General features: G+C 36.8%; 2 protein-coding genes across 2 annotated transcripts in view; both read left to right on the top strand.

The window, feature by feature from the left end:
- Window positions 1–12,493, top strand: part of NOL11 (nucleolar protein 11) — a 14,162-nt gene extending 1,669 nt beyond the window's left edge. Inside the window, exons 2-18 of the mRNA XM_009323777.1 lie at window positions 984–1,097; window positions 1,975–2,031; window positions 2,634–2,779; window positions 3,061–3,118; window positions 3,688–3,826; window positions 4,218–4,415; window positions 5,140–5,216; window positions 5,958–6,081; window positions 6,743–6,846; window positions 7,130–7,207; window positions 7,994–8,178; window positions 8,434–8,559; window positions 9,478–9,699; window positions 10,214–10,292; window positions 11,391–11,483; window positions 11,790–11,897; window positions 12,198–12,493. Coding sequence (XP_009322052.1) covers window positions 984–1,097; window positions 1,975–2,031; window positions 2,634–2,779; window positions 3,061–3,118; window positions 3,688–3,826; window positions 4,218–4,415; window positions 5,140–5,216; window positions 5,958–6,081; window positions 6,743–6,846; window positions 7,130–7,207; window positions 7,994–8,178; window positions 8,434–8,559; window positions 9,478–9,699; window positions 10,214–10,292; window positions 11,391–11,483; window positions 11,790–11,897; window positions 12,198–12,311 — 2,022 coding nt within the window. The 3' untranslated portion in view covers window positions 12,312–12,493. The remainder of the gene's footprint in view (window positions 1–983; window positions 1,098–1,974; window positions 2,032–2,633; window positions 2,780–3,060; window positions 3,119–3,687; window positions 3,827–4,217; window positions 4,416–5,139; window positions 5,217–5,957; window positions 6,082–6,742; window positions 6,847–7,129; window positions 7,208–7,993; window positions 8,179–8,433; window positions 8,560–9,477; window positions 9,700–10,213; window positions 10,293–11,390; window positions 11,484–11,789; window positions 11,898–12,197) is intronic.
- A 1,295-nt stretch (window positions 12,494–13,788) lies between these two features.
- BPTF (bromodomain PHD finger transcription factor) overlaps window positions 13,789–16,725 on the top strand; it is a 60,837-nt gene continuing 57,900 nt past the window's right edge. Inside the window, exon 1 of the mRNA XM_009323778.1 lies at window positions 13,789–13,970. Within this exon, the coding sequence (XP_009322053.1) occupies window positions 13,789–13,970 (182 nt within the window). The remainder of the gene's footprint in view (window positions 13,971–16,725) is intronic.

The raw sequence follows: 16,725 nt of genomic DNA on the forward strand, positions 1-16,725 counted from the left end.
TGCCTGCCGGCGGAGCGGGTGTCGACTTAGGCGGTTGCTCGCTTATTTCTCCTCGTGCTGATTTTCCCTCTCTCCATGCCCCGTTCCAAGAAACGCTTCCATCCCGACGCGGCAGGGTACGTAACGTTTCCTTACAGTAGCCAGGGTGACGTGAGCGTTTTGTCCGGCTGTCCCTTTTGTGTCAGCTGCCTTCCTGTTGGCTGGAGGAGGAGAGATTTAGTTTGCAGCACTTGAAACGAAAAGTATTTTCTGGTATTTTTTAATGTATGTGTATATTTCAGTAGACCATAATAAGAAACTTCAGGAAAATATTTGGGTTTATATTTTTAAGTTGGCTTTCATATTCATGGGGCTAGGGATTGTATCTTAGTGGATTCCTGATAGAACCTCCTTTGGGTTGTTTAGTCCCACTGCTGAGACCATAGGCGAGAACGTAAATATGTTGGTAAATATGCCCGATGTAGACCTAGACTGAGGAGAGGGGGTTGAGTACCCTCAGAGCAGCCAGATGTAAACTGTACGTAACGTGAGTTTAGAGAGTAAAATTCATTGCTCTTGGTCTCAATAACTTACACTGAAATAGGAAGAGAAAAAGCGTGGTTCTGTGCATGATTGTGTTAGTGAGTAAAAGTAACTTACACTAGTGATTGAAAGTAATACCTTCACTTTGGAAAAGCCATGCATCATACCTGTGCTTCATGGCGTCAGCCCATCTGACTAGTACAGGTCAGAGTTATTTCTTATGCAAAAAGAAATAATTTCTAATTAATGTAGGGTTCTCTCATGGTACTCTGAAATTTTTAGTATTAAAGTCAGGAACGGGAATGCTCGAGCAGAAGTTCTGAGTATAGAAGTTTCCACATTTTAGTATTCTCACTCAAATCAGATGTGGCTACCTTGCATTTCCTTTCTGTCATGAGAAGAATCCCCAAAGCGTACCACGTTATATTTTAACTACAATGTCTTTCTTCTGACTCTTGTAGGTTTCAGATCAGAAGCCACTAGGGTGTTGGTCAGTTAAACATGGGCAGATTATCACGTGTCCAGTTGTATGCAACTTTGAAACTCATGAATATATAGCTGTTCACGATGACAAGGTGAGATCCTTTATCTTTTCGTAAAGGAAAAAAGGTGTAGTGAGTCTTCTGAGTGAATGTAGATAGGGAAGAAATCGGCGGTGCTAGATTTCTGGCTAAATGTAGATGCACGGAGCTCTCGGCACCCTCCTGCAGTTCAGGTCGTCTCTGCTCTTTGAGAGGACAGGGGTGTGCTGTTCTACGGCTGCACAGCGTGTTCTTTTCTTAGTGACGTGAAGATCGTCGGTGCTGAGCACCAGTTATGCAGTGGCCTTTTAAAAACTGAAGCATTCTCAGTGAAGAATACCTCATGCATACGTTCTCTGAGGATAAGTTAATTCTCTTGTTGCAGGCTGGTTGACATTTAGAACTGCATGATTATTGTACTGAAATGGTTAAAATAGTTCGTACCTGCATCCTTGTTCTTCTGCTCATATTTTACAGTTAAACGTTTCCTGTTTGTGTACATGTAGCGTTTGCTCAGCACGTGCTGCACCTTTGGCTTTTTTTAATTGTTGTTGATGAAATATCTTCCCTGACCCTTCATTGTTCTCCTTGAAACGTTCTCTTCCAGATCAGGTCATCTGTATCTTAATCTGTCTCCATCGCTTTAATCTACTTTCCTTTAGAATTCTGCTGTATCCTTTTCCTTAACCTTACTCTTTCCTGTCCTTTCTTTCCAATTCAAGATTTCTGAGCTTGGTTTGTATTCCTGTTGTCTCTGCTTCAGCTTCTTCCCATGCAAACTTCCCCTGAGTCATTTTCCACTAAGGTTACCGTGAATACTTCCTCTATCTTCTCCTGTGTCTCAGTGACGTGCAATTGCTAGTATTCTGTGTGATGAGAAGTCTATATATTACCATTTTACTGTGCTTAAAAAATGATGCTTCTCTTAAAGGTTTTAAGAATATGGAAGAACAAAGATATTAACTTGGACAAAGTTTTTAAAGCAACGGTAAGTCTCTTACATGTGTTCACTTTTATGTTAACGTTTTGAATCCTGGTGGAGGGAAGAGATGCTAATTTGCATAGTACTAGTAATATTACATTTTAGTTGACCATTGTCTTAACTTGCACTTCATGATGTTCTGGAATATTGCAAGGAATCCACTCGGACTGAGAGACTTGATCATCAGAGCATTACTCTTAAAATGATTCGTATCCCAAGTCCGAAGTTTCAGAGGACTTCCTTTAAAGATGGTGAATTATGTTCAAATATAGATTTTTCTGTTCTTGGTGGATGTGTTAAACAACGCTTTGTGTTACGCTGTATACCAGTTGTTTGAACTCCTTACCCTCAATTTTGTTTTTTCTGATGTCATTCAGAAATGTGATGCTCATTGGGACGCTTTCCTGGCTTTTTGTTGGGTAGTGATGTGCGTTACCCGTAGCATTTCAGAAAATCGGCAGCTACTAGGCCTACGTTATTAGGAATCTTACAGGTTCATCGTTCTTCTGTGACTCGTTTATTGAAAGAAGTTAAAAAATCACGGATAAAACACTTGGCTTTCAAGGTAATGTACTGGAGAACATAGAAAATGTTTTTTTTCTATATAGCTTTCAGCTGATGTATACAGAATACATTCACTATCCAATGGAGGGCCAGTGGTACTATTCAAAGGAGGTGGCGTTCGAACTTTAGATGTCCTTTTGGAAGCTCCACAACAAGAAATTGAAAACATTATCTCAGACGAAGTCATCAAGTAAGTGATACAATTTTATGAAGCTTGCTTCTTGCTCAGAGGAATTGATGATGATGATGATGAAAGTTGTTCCCTTTTTTGAGGGGATAGGGGAGAAATCTGAAGGCCGAGATCTTGGGGTTGGGTGGTTTTTTCCAACATGCTGTTTTTAAAATCTTAAATTATTTATACAGATATTGTAAAAAAAAAAAAAAAAAAAAAAGGCTGCCTAAGGAATAGTGGTATGACTTCAAGTATAGTCCTAGAATTTAGAAGATGTTCATACAGCTTTCTGGTTTTAGGTGGAGTGAAGCTTTTATGGAAGGTCAACAACCTGTCTTAATTTTCGCTACTGAGAAAGTGAGTTGGATGCTTTTTTTAAAAAAACTTTCATAGCAGCAAATCTAAGTGCTTTTTCTAAAATCCGTTGGCTGTTCCTTTGGATTTTAAGAGCTTTTAGTGAAATCATTATCCTGAATTAGTCAATAGCCTATATAAGTACTGTTTCTGATACAACAGTTAAGTTGAAGTTGTGTTGCTTTCAGGGCTGAGGAGCCTGGCTCTTAGAACTTCAGAGAACAATTAAGATTAAATACAGTAGACAATTGTGTGACTCTTCATTGCCCTCAAATACTTGCTCATTGTGAAGAACTTATTAAATAGGATTTCTGTCTTTAAAAAAAAGAATTATACGTGAATCTGTCTTTATTCAAATGCTTCTTCCTGTGAATCCATTTGTTGCATCAAATTAGAATTTTCTTTAGGTGCTTGAGTCTGCAAACTTTTTTGAATTAGGCTGTATGTCCTATAGAAAACACAAATTCCTAATTTTGCTTAACATGGAAAGTTAAGGAGTACTAATATCTGAATTTCTGTTATCTCTTCTTTGTGTAAATTAAAGGAAAGCTTTATTTTCTTTTTTGTTTTAGGATGGGGATTTTTTTGTCTACGTACAGAAACTTAAGATGAATAGCCTACACAAATATAAGCTTGAACAACAGGAATTATCGAAGCCACTGAGTTTCACAGCATACATAAAAAATCAAATTATCACACTTCTGTGTTTGTGTAAGTTATATTTTCTAATGGCATGTGATAATAAAGCAAGGAATTGTATGGAAGGACATAAAATGTTGGTATTTGTGAATTACTGTTTAGTATTTTTAGCTCTTTAAACCTTCTAAAACAGCTAGTGATAGAAGCAGTAATTAAATCTTGATATTTTAATGGCTGCAAAGGCTGACTGTTTCTAAATGTTACGATTTGTACCTTGCAGATCTCATGCTAGCTATACCTTTATTTTGCTGCTTGGCACCATAATGTGTCCTTTATCCTGTATTACTACTTCTTTCAGCAGTCACTGGGTTTTGTTTTCTTTGGATGTCCTCTTGCCATATCGTATCAAATAGTTTTTCCCGCAGTAACAGATGATAAAAGTGTCATCGCTTTTCTTTGACAGATTCCAATGATGTGGTGTACAAGGTTCTGATACCTCTGCAGCAAAATACTGAAGAGGAAGAGCAAATTTTGTCCAAGTCACTACTACTAAACCTTTCGGTATCTGGAAGTGTTCTAAAAGGAACGTCTTTCGTTGTTCTTGATAAAGACCACATTGCAGTATTAGGAAGTCTAGCTGCATCTGGTGAAGAACCCAAAGGTAACTTGAAAAATCAGATTAAGATGTCGTAAGGTCTAAAAATTTCCTTAGGCAAAGCACTAAGCAGGATATAGTGCAAATAAAATGTTAGTCGGCTCTTGAAACTAGTACATAGTTGAGCTGTGCTGTTCAGAGCGCTAGCCGAAAGATAACCCTTACCAGTGAACTGCACAGTGGGTTGCAGAACTATACTCACTGTTGCGTTTCAGTATTTGTTTTCATGCTGTTTGTGAAACAGCAGCAAGCATTGAGAAGATGCAGCAAGAGAACTCATGGATGGAGGGGAATTAAAAGCAGGACTTGGACGCTTGTAAAAGGAAACAGATCTAATGTCCTCTAAGAAATCAGTGTCTAAAATCAGTGAAACAAACACCTCAGTTTTATGCCTGAACTTCTGAAGTGTGAGATCACGGAAATTTAAGTCACTGACCACAGCATTTTATGACAAAATGTTCTTCCTGACTGGAAGCCACACTGGCTGCTGTCCCTCTTGCCACAGCTTCTTGTTTAAAGCTCTTCACTGGAAAGCTAACTCATCTTTAGATATTTTTCTTGAGATCTAACCAGAATGACTCAATTCCTAATGTTGAATATATTACTAACTGAGCTATTTTGAAACAGTTATTTCTGTTTCCTCAAGTGTTTTTAACTGAAAGTAGCAGAGGCAAATGTAGCATTTATGTTGCATTTTGGGTTTGTAACATCTATCTCCTATTTTCCCTAGAGTGCCTAACAATATGGAATACAAAATTTCAGACACTGCAAACTTCAAAGGAACTGCCCCTGGGAACCAGTGGACAAGTAAGCTCTATCTTTAGTTTGTGGTCCATAAGCTTTGCGCATTTGGCATGATAGCAGAGAAGAGACTGGTGGGCTTCAGAGTTCTGCTTCTGTCTGGAAGAGCAGTGAATGCCAACTGCTGAAACAAAATTGATACTGACCAGTTGATGAACAATTTTTGTCACAACATTTAGCGGCAGAATGGTGGCTTATGGCAATGTCTTTGATAATTCAGTATCTTCTCACTTCTGATGGTCTTGATTATTTGGTGAGAATGAAATAGCTAATTAAACAGAAAACCCAGCCAGTATCTATTCTGTTCAGACAAGTTGCAATTGACTGCCTAAACGATCCCTGCATCTCCCTAAATAGCATTTCAAGATGTTCAGGTGTCAATTAATGATAAGTAAACTGACACCTAAGTAATAAATGCACTAGTGAAATAGAAGGGCTGACTGTTTTTGTCATAAAATTGCACAGGAGGGAATTTAAAAAATAAAATTATCTAGTGGACTTAATGCCTCAGAGCAGCCGCTGTACTTTAAGACATCCCTGGAAAATACTCAACAGAAGGCTTCTTAGTTGTATTTAAAATCAACAGTTAATGAAGGTCTGCTAACAAGTGTTAAACCTACCAAAAATAATTTAATCTGATTGCTGACTTTTAGTTGAATTTTGTAGTAAGGAGTTAAGCATCAGCTTATGCAGGAACACGCTTCTCTGCTCATCTCCTCATTAACAATATGATTCAATATTTTGTAGTTGTGGTGTTACGAGGAAAAATTTTTTTTTACTCATGGGAAAGTGCTAACAGTAATTATGTACAAGTGTGAAACGTCATCCTTGGCAGCTGCTGTGGGAAAGCTCAAGGACAGTCAAACCCCTGGTAAGAATTTTTATAATTACAGTGAAAAGATCTCTTAAAAGGAAAACTTCTGAAATTGTATAAAAATTATTTTAATACGGTCCTATAAAATCAATTTAATCTAAACAGCTTGAAGTAACCTAACACTGTATTCTGTTCCTAGCTGTTAAATTTACTGTTGCTGCGAACACCAAAGCACACAAATGTCTGAACTTATTGTGGCTTCACTTAAACTGGGTTGTCATTCAAATATGGGAATTACTGAAATTACTGGAATGCTAGCTATGAATACTGAAAACAAAACTAAGTGCTGTCTCCTATAAATTGTTTTCAAGATCGGGCAATGTCAAACCTTAGTTTGTAAACTTTAGTTTAAAATTGTACTGGCATATTGTCTTTAATTTAGCAATGCATTGGTAAAATGTTGTTGCAAGTAATGCTGACAATAAATTGCGTAATAGCTTCTTTCCTTTCCTCCCAGAGGCTAAATGGAAAAACAGTGTGCAAAAAGGGTTATAAAATTATCAGCTGCTGCAATAAAACTGGAAGCTTTCTTGGCAGAAAATGACTTGGATTATACTTTAGAAAATACCTGTTAGTATAAGAAGTTGATGTAATAGTCATACTTTAATAAATGTGCTTTAAGTGTTACCTTCATATAGTTTCATTTTTGTGTTCACAGATGTGTCTTCATTTGTAGACTGGAATACCCTTGGAGATGAAGAGCTGGTGGTTTCCTTTCAGTCACAGCAGTCTGTAGCTCTAAAATCTGAGTCCAAAATGACTGTAAGTTAGCATTAGGAGCATGTGAGGCTTTTGTTTTGTTTCTCTTGTCTCTTCCCCGTGCTGGTACTTCTACTTTCAGGTGCTTGTAGCAGAAGGAAATTTCGCTTTGTATTTGTCACTCATAGTTTCTAACACTGTTTCTGGAATTGGACTACCCAGTTACTAATTGTAATCTGTGCAGCAAGTTGACACATGAAGTTCCTAGTTAATCTTGATTGAAATCGTTAAAAATATACTATCCTTTTGGAGCTGAATAATGACTTTTTGTTTTTCTTTGTACTAGTTAAGATCAAAAAGGAATGCTGTTGCTAAAGTACAGCCAGATACCATATCAGTTGGGCAGCTCTTACTAAATCTAAAAGTAAGTAAACCAAATATCCTAAAGTAGTGTTTTAGACACTCTCAGAATATTCTAGTTGTCTCTTAAGCTATTGTCTTTTTCCATGTCCTCTTGCACATATCAAGTTGACGAAGCTGCCTTAAACAGGTGAGTTGGAGGATATTACGATTATTGTGCCAGAATAGTGTTTGGACATGGTGAAATTAAAGTTTTGTCATAGGAGTGTGTATTAAAATAGGAGTTCTGAAAACTTACACAAATGTGTTCATTTTTAATGAAAATCTTCTCTTATAGTAAATAAGGTGGGAGGATATTTCACCTGAACTCTGCTTTTTTTAAGCTTTTTTAGATTCTTACTTATGGCTTTAATTTTGTTGGACACATTTTGGATCTAGAAAGTCAGAATGCTAGGAATTCCTCTGCAAATATAGCAACAAGCTGTTTAGCTCCTGTCTAAAACTTGCTGCAAGTGTTGTGATACTTCTAAGTTGCATCCCTTCCATGTGAACATACCTACAGCTCAGCTGTGGCTGGACATCTTGGTAGTGTTACTGAAGTAACAGGCGAATAATCCCCGAGCAATTATTGAAAGATACTGCTTACCTCAGTTCAGAGTGAGTAATTACCCTCATTTGGCTTTCATGATTGAGAGACTCTACCAAAATGCAGAGTGGTGAGGGGTTTTTTGTGAATTTTTTTAGCTTGAATTCCAAAATAAGTCGGTTTCTACTTGGTCTAATTAGTAACAGGACAGTTCTCAAACCTATGCCTTGTACTTCTGAGTTGCACAGTATTTGTCCTTTTCAGGATGCTCCTACAACTGTATTTGAAGATGAATTGAAACAATTGATGTCAAAAGCACAGATGCCGGATTTCCAAGCTACCATTGGATGTGTAATAACTGCCCTTATAAACAGATGTAAAACAAATCCAAAGTACTACCCTCGAAATTTCCTGCTACAGATAGTCCAAACCCGAGACTTGTCTTACAGGTGATGATTCTGCATTTTATTAATTGTAAGGAATTGTCTTTAAAAATAAAAAAAAAGTAGAAACCCAATTCTTTATAAAGCACTCTTGAATTATCAGAATGTACTATCAAAGGTGCTTATGCTTATTTTCTGATGAAGCTGACACTTCCCAGATGGATTTTTGTGTAAAACAAAATTAATACATCTGCATTAGTTGTTCAGTGTAGTTCTCAGTGGGTGTGAACTATGCAGCCTATTCTTTTCATACTCTTACAGTTTATGTCCAGATTTAATGGCTGTTGCTTTGGAGAAAAAAGATGTGCATCTCTTACAAATCTGCTTACAACGGTTTCCAGATATTCCTGAAGAAATTACTTACGCCTGCTTGAAAGTATTTTTAAGGTAAGTTGGAATCACTGTTTTCTTCTTCACCAAACCAAGCCCCTTAATAAAAAGCTGTGTGTGGCCAAGAATGGCTTTAATTTTATAGGTGAGCAATTAATACTGTGCATGAAATTCTTAATTCTGAGTACAAGTGTATGCTGCAGTCTTGCAGACTGACAAACTTTTTACAAGATGTCTGTTGCATATGTTAATTCTAAAAACTCTGTAAATGGTAATTAAATGAACATGCCTTTTGGTAACACTGCTGGCTTGAATGGCACTCACATCCTTCTATATATGTTGTTACAGCTATCTGTTTACTGTGCAACAGACTTAGTTGGGAACTTACCTGGGGTAAGAAGCCCACAAAAAAAGATCAACTCTTGTAAGTTCATGACAAAAATGGTTTTCATATCCCAAAAAGGATGAAGTTTTAGGTAGGCACTGTAACAAAAAGAAAAGACTGTTGTAACTCTTCCTTTGGGCTTCCAGAGCAAAAAGGGTTCTTTTTTTATTAGAAACATCAGATCTTATTGATTTCATACCTTAGAATTGTCAAATACTTATTACTAAATATTAGGAAAATCATAACTGTCTTATGGGTTGAAGCAGTCCCACTAATGTCAGAATACAACAACAGTCGTGAATGGGGTATAACCTTTAAATCAGCCCATGACAGAATGTCTAATAATATAGTAACTTACATTGTTGGAACAAAAGAGCAGGACATGTATTGTTCAAGGTTAATAATTACAAAATATTAACTGTTCTCTTATGGCCTTTATTCATTCTGCAAGACTCTATTTTTAGTATATGTTTTTACTTTCATAGTAAGCTCCAAAGAGTTCGTAGTGCGTACTACTATTGGGTTGATGGCATTGCTGATTTTAAAGCTAATAATTAAAAGCATTAAATGTCTGGAATTTTCTTCTACAGCATTAGTGAAGCCTATCTTCAAAGAATAGATGTGAATCTAGAATCTGTAATTTGTTACATTGATATTGAATTCAACAATAAAGAAGTTAAGACTGAAATTGTAGAAAATGGTTTCAATGCAGAGCGGGAGCAAGACATCTGGGATACTAAAATCACAAAGGAAACCCATCTGAAGGCTGATGGTGAATTCTGCCCCGTTGGACCACAGAAGGCAGCATTATTGTATCCTCTGTATGTTTTAATGAAGGAAAGTCAGTGCATTACATGTAATGTGAATGTTTATATTTAGTATTACTAAAAGATACCTTCTGTTATTGTTGAAAATTTCTGAGAAGTTCTGGTAAGAGAACTTCCTACTCAGTAGAAAAATTGTTTAGAATATAAATAGAAACAATTAACTTTTAGAAAGCATCTATACCAATTTAAACTTATATTATTGCAAAAGTGTAAGAAAACTTTGTCTATTCAAGGGAAAATAGCATCAGTGATTTTGGTGTTTGCCTTTTGAAACACATTAGCCAATTACATACTTGCAGTAAACAGAACTGTTCAAGCTAACTGTATTGTGATATTTCAGTTGTTATACATATTTCATTATAGAAATAAGGGAGACTTGACAAGCTGGAATAGGACCTCTCTCGAAGAACCTAGAGAAATATTTTAATTAGAATTCACTTCAGTTTGTAGAAACTGGTATTTTTTCCTGCAATTTTATTTACTTAATAGTACTGCACAGAAATGCTGTTCTCCATACGGCTTACAGTGAAGCATTTCTTTTGCCTCATCTGAAAAACCTTCCAGCTCAGCAAGCTGTTGTAAGTATGTTAAAATTAAAAAGTTTAAAAACCCTTATTATTTTGGGGAGAGGGAAGAGAGTTTTTTTCAATTGTATGTCAGAAACTTGCCACTCTTACTGGAGTCTGAATCACAAACTAATGCATGAAAATGAAATTAAGATGCCTAATAAGATGTAATGTTAACTAATGTAACGTTTTTCTACGTACATGTGGAACTTTTATTAATTTTTGTAGTCCTTGCTTATTTTAGAAAGTGTAAGAAACCCTCTATGACTCAGTCTACTTGGAAAATGTTGTTCATATTTTGTTAGCAAGTATAGTACCTTTTCTTGATTTGGATGCTTTTTAAGAAAGGAGCGAGACATGCTAATTTAGTCAGTTCCATCAGAAACAGAAGTTTAGAAAATATGAGAAACAAACTGTATGCTATGTAAAATGCCAAATGTGTAATACAAATCAAACTCAAATATTCAATCTCTCATCCTCTCAGTGTAAAAAAACAAAAACAAAATAAAAAACCCCCAAACAAACCAACCACCTCCCCTGTTCCTCAAAACCTGAAATATAATTTCGAGAACTGCACATACCATGGTACCTGAGCATATATGTGGCTTTACAGTGATTCAAAAAAACCCACACATCCGAACAAAGCTGATCTTAGCACTGACCCATCTCCTTGAATTCTTTTTCTGGAGAGAGAAAGAAATCTTTGATGTGCTCAGCACAAGATGATGTTGACCTGATTCTGACCGTTAGCAACTTACTGTTGGCTACTGAAAGCGAAACTGGGACTAAAATTTTTAATGTTGATACAGTTGTAGCAAAGTTACTAGAAAAATCTGTGTCTGAATTAATTTGCACTGACACAATTACTGGAACAATGATTACCCCTGAATGTAACTTTACACTGAAGATTGCTTAGTGAGAGTTTTCAAACATTTAGCTACAGATGGTGTAGGAGAACCGTAAAACTTATTTTTAATGCATAGTATATAGGCATCTATGTCGCTTTAATAAATAAATAAAATCCTTAGGAGTATTGCTGTGTGCAGGACAGAACTCCTTGGTCTATTTAATGTTTGTCCTTCAAAAATATTCTGACTTTTCTACTCTTAGCTGTTTCTCAGGTATTTATACTACCTGTATGTGAAATGCAGTGAAAAGATAAATACCACTCTTCCCGGAATACGCTCTCCAACTATAAATCAGGTGAGAAGCCAGTTCTAAGAGTTGTACTTCCTTTGGTTTCTGTGGTGTGTAACTTAGTCAGTAGTGAATATCTAAAATCAACTGACATCTACATTCATTCTATAAAGTATTGTCTATTAATATAACCTGTATGAAGTCAGATGTAACACAACACTTTTTACTATCGGAAAATAAATATACTGCCTGAAAATAGGAAACCACGCATTTTGCATTAGAAGTTAATGTTTCAGAGTTCAGCTTTTAAAGCAAAATCTGTGTCATTTGCATATCATAAAGTGTAAGCATACTTTTCTTGTCTGTCTTCAGATTATGGATTGGATGTGCCTATTACTTGATGCTCACTTCACAGTTATGGTGATGCTACCAGAAGCAAAACAGTTACTTTCAAACCTGCATAAGTTTGTGAGAGCCCAAGTAAGTTCCATCTTCTGGGATAATGATTTCATTTCAGTATGGATTTAGAAAATGGCTGTTAAGGGCGGGGCGGGGACAGACAACAAAAAAATTATATAGTAAATCAAATAATGTCTGTTTTCCTCTGTATGCTCCTTCCTGAGCATGAAATGGCGGTTGCCTCTCTTTCTCATTTTGCTGTATTTGTTTGGTTTAAATAGCTGAAACTGTGCAGAACCACAGCTAGTTTGACAGTATAATGAGGAATGAAAAGAATTAAAATTCACTGTACTGTAAATGTCTGTGTTTTCTTGATTTTAGGTACGATTCTACTCTGAACTAAACAAGATTGAAGGAAGTTTGCGAGAATTACAAAGACTCAACCACCAGAAAGACCCTCATACATATTCTATTGAAGTGCTGGAACTTATTTGAATTTGAAATGAATTATTAAAATTATTTTTTATTGATTCCTTTTACGACAAGGATGTATTAGCACTCCATATTGGGGATGTGAAAAGTTGTTTTCTACATAGGAGGAGCACGGTTACTCTGTAGCTACATGGGAGTTGTAAGTTTGAAACTCGTGTATTAAAAGCTCTCTTTTTGACTGGATGAGAAGCTGGATGCTTGCTTGTATTTTCATGTATAATTTTGATATGCAATCATAAGAACATCCTAAAATGCCACATGATTCTTGGCAAAGAATTAGTAGGATATTTGCAGTAAGGCTTCAACAGATGTTTCATCAAATTAATTGACAGTTTTCTTCTACTTGCTTCTTTTTTACTGAATAGTTGAAGTCTCTAATGAGATTCTTCAGAGTTCCCTTATCTCCACTCAGGTTATGAACTACAGATGAACTCATTTGAGTTTGCTTCTCTTGATTTTCTATTTTTAAGTTGTTTTTACTTTGTCCAAAGATGCCTTTGACATTTATAGACTGTAAATGTAACTTACAGACAGGGAAGGGAGTTTAAGTGCAGGCATAGGGTTGTTACCTAACTCACACTGCTTTCTCTCTCCGATGTGTCATGGTATCACAACTTGGTAGTGTACCCTTTCATGCTTTCCTTTCCAGTCCAACCAGGTCCTCTTATGCTGCTTTTAAAAAAGGGAGGGTGTTGTGTGGCAGTTAGTAGTTAACATCTTGAATTACAATAATCTAAAGCTGTTTAGATGCATATCATATCTGATAAGACCACCTGCATCCAGAAGCCTCCTGCAGGTTAAGAAGAAGGAAGAGGTATACAGCAGGAACTAGACTCCTTCCTCAAATGAAGAGGCAAAGTGCAGTTATTTAATAGCATGTCTTGTTACAATCTTTATCTCGGAGGTTGCCATCAGCTGAAGACGACTGTTTCCTCAAGCAGAGAGGCTGCTCCTCTAGAGCATGCTCTCTTGCACAGACTTGCAGGATGGAGTTACTGGATTTCAGCATAAGTAGCTGTACTTCAAGACTTCTGCTTTAGAAATTTCTGAAGCTTTCTGATGTTGAAAGATTACATCCAAGATAGTTTCTGCTTTTTAAATACTCATCTCTTGAAATCTTGCCTATGTACACTTGAAGCTTTGGAGGAAGGGGAGAGGAGCATAAAAAGAGCATTCAGGTAAAATTTAATGCTGTGGACTTTGCAGTGAGTTTGACATGTCTTTAAGCTGACCATGCAACTGATAACTGCCAGCACAGCTCAGAGCAAGAATGGTGTCTTGCCTGTTAAGTTAGTTCTTTGCTCCAATCTAGCTCAAAATAACTTCTCTTTTTGGATAGTGATTTTTCTTTGATAGTGCTGACTTACACATATGTCACTGGACACAGAGGAGACATCCAGTTTGATTTGGAGCAGAATGTTGGAAATCATTGTTTGAATAAAAGGCTCCTTAACCTTTGCCAGGTTAAACTTGCCTGAGAATGAACAACAGCATTTTCTTCCTTTCTCTGGCTAGAGCTAGAACGCAAGATTATTATGACTGCAGTGCTAGGTGCATAACTTACTTGGACTTTGGCTGTATAACTTTGAAACAGCAGCACAGAGCTCTTCGGAAGTTGACGTGTTCTATTGTATACACTGTTATCGGAGGTCAAGACCAAATGTATGTAAAAGTAAAATTAAAAAAACCACTACAATGGGCAGCTGAAGAATCATATAGAGGGGTACTTCTTGGCACTGGCAGTAGTTGCTTTTAATTTTCTGAACAAGAAAACTCATCTCCAATTTAAAATAAGAACATTCTTACCTACATCAGTGTCTGTTTTCTCCAAGTAATTTTTCAAAGAGTGAACACCTCAACTTAAGTTAACCTTATCTATACTGCTTGTAAAATACAGCTTGAATTTCTAGTATTTCAAAGTATATCTTTAGATTTGTTTTGACTCTTTAGTTCATAACTTTTTTTTAAAGCTATGAAAGCAACACTTGTTGAAGTTATTACAGGTATAAGCATCTATTGAATTGTACTTCTGATTAGGTGTTCACTTAAAAATGACTTGTTATAAGCTACTTGTGGGACTGAATATTCATCTAAATGAAAGCTCATCTGGGATAGGGGAAAATGGGACAGATAAGCATAATGCTGATTTCTTGAAGTCTACTATAAAATGGATGGTTGGGGACAGAACTCTTCAGAGAAGAGATCTAAATCAATACGTGTTCCGAATAGCAGATAAGATGTTAAAAACTTATTTTTACTAATAGTGTGATTGAGTATTAATATAATTCAGCATATCAGTATATTGATATACTTTTGTTTTTCATCATACTAAATAAAATGGTAATATATTGAATTACATCAGCAAAGTCATGTAAGCCCTTGCTTCCTAAGGCTGACTTTATTTAGTCTACAGCTGAGCTCTAGTCTAACATTACTCAGCAACACCTTGGTGTCTTATAAATGTACATGTAACTGATTCTAGAGCTGAATACTTAAATTCAATGCCTAATACATGTTATGAAATTATTTGGAGGGAAAGACTGGACCAAAGCAGCTCATAATTTAAGCAAGAGCATATGCTCACTTGTTAATAACGCCATCCAGCTGTAGGTTCTTAAGTTCTTTCCCTTACCCTTGGAGAAAGGAACCCATCCAGACAACAGCTTGGAACAACTAGGCTATTCATCTTTTCCTAAGTGCCTTTTGAAAGGAGCCTTTCTGTCCATCTGTCTTGAGTATGGAGGCAGTGTAGGGCCTCCTACCTAAAATTCCTCTTCCTGCTGTATTCAGTTCACTTATAAATATGCTCATTTAACTATACGAGCAGGCTCAAAATAGGGCCTTCACGGTCCTGATGGAGATATGTTTTGTTCTTGGGAGTGGATATGGGTACACGAGTAGGTTAAGGGGTTATGGTTGATTTCTCTGTACTGAGCTAAGCTGTGTGTTGGAAGGGACTAACTTACAGTCCTGACTGAAAATTAACATACCTCTATGCATCCATTTCTCCACCTATAAAATTAAAGTTCTTTATGTCCTATTCAGTAAGCACTTCCACATCCACAACTGATAAATCTTAAATAAGAGATGGGATTAAGAGATAAGGTATTATGGTTCACGATATTCAAAAGCAAATGATTCTTAGCGCCTTTGATCTACTGCAGGTACACAAAATCCACAGTAATTTAGAGATGTTAACACTCTCATAATGCTACAGGCTGTGTGAATATTAGTGCAGTAGATACACTAGATTCTCAATGTATAGATGGCAGAATTCATGGGTGTTTTTTCCAAGGTCACAAAGGGAGATAGTGAAATAACCTACCTCAAAACATGTACCTGTGTATTCATGTATTTAAAGTTACCACAATCCTTTGCAACCTTGTAAGAGGTTGCAAAAATTAGCCTGACATAAGCAATCCAAAGGTAACTTTGAAAGATTCAGAATACAAATTGAGTAAAAGGTGTAAATGGGGTTAGGCAATGTTGTCTACTTGCTGTGTCTGTATCGTACTGTGTCTAGAACATGTCTCTGAGCCTGTGCAGCTGCACCACTGAATATAAAAGAGTGCAACTGAATATAAAAGAGATGCAGATAAAAAGCTGGGTATAAGTGCAAATTGGGCTAAACCCTGCTGCCTGGTGCCATTGTGACATTGTTGCATGCTTGACACCGCAGCAGGTTTGTGGGTTTAATGAAGTTCTCGGCCTGAGCAACAAGTTAATGAACAAAAGGCACTTCAAAAATGACTATAGAAGAATGCAAATTAAATTACACATTGGACATAGAGCTGGCATGCTTTATGGCATGACCAGTATTGGGTTTTACATCACACAGAAGCATAAGCAAGGGACTGAGAGAAAATGAAAATGCGAACACACTTATTTGCTAATGATAAGACTTCAGACTCTGGGATCCTAAAGCTGTGTAGATTTAGCAATGAAAAGAAGGCTGGTTGTAAGAAATGTAAAACGTTTGCGTGCCTTGGGCTGGGTACTGATTTTACTCAGGAAACTGATACCCTGAATTCAAGTGGTGGTATTAGAAACCCAGCGGTGCAATTGGTTTATGTAGATTTTTAGCCCTTTGGGGGCTCTGGCAAATGGGAAAATGAGGAAGTACAAAATAGGTGAAGCCCTTCTCTTTTTCGTAGTGCTCCAGTGAACTGCAGACACAGCAGTTCAGAGAAAGTAGATGTACAAAAATGCAAATGGTAGGGCCTTATGTCATCTCCTCTGTCTATTTGGCTTTATACTGACCCTGGCTGGGTAACGGTGAGCTGTAAGAGGGTTTTAATTTCTGCATAATCGGTGAGGATTTGAAACACGACGAGATGAATATGGCAGGGGTCAGGGGGGGCTGCTTGGTGCTGGGGGAGGGCGGCCGCCGCCTCGGCGCGCTGAAGGAGGGAAACCT

The sequence above is a fragment of the Pygoscelis adeliae genome, unplaced genomic scaffold (genome assembly GCF_000699105.1).
Source record: "Pygoscelis adeliae isolate BGI_AS28 unplaced genomic scaffold, ASM69910v1 Scaffold75, whole genome shotgun sequence".
Lineage (NCBI taxonomy): Eukaryota > Metazoa > Chordata > Aves > Sphenisciformes > Spheniscidae > Pygoscelis > Pygoscelis adeliae.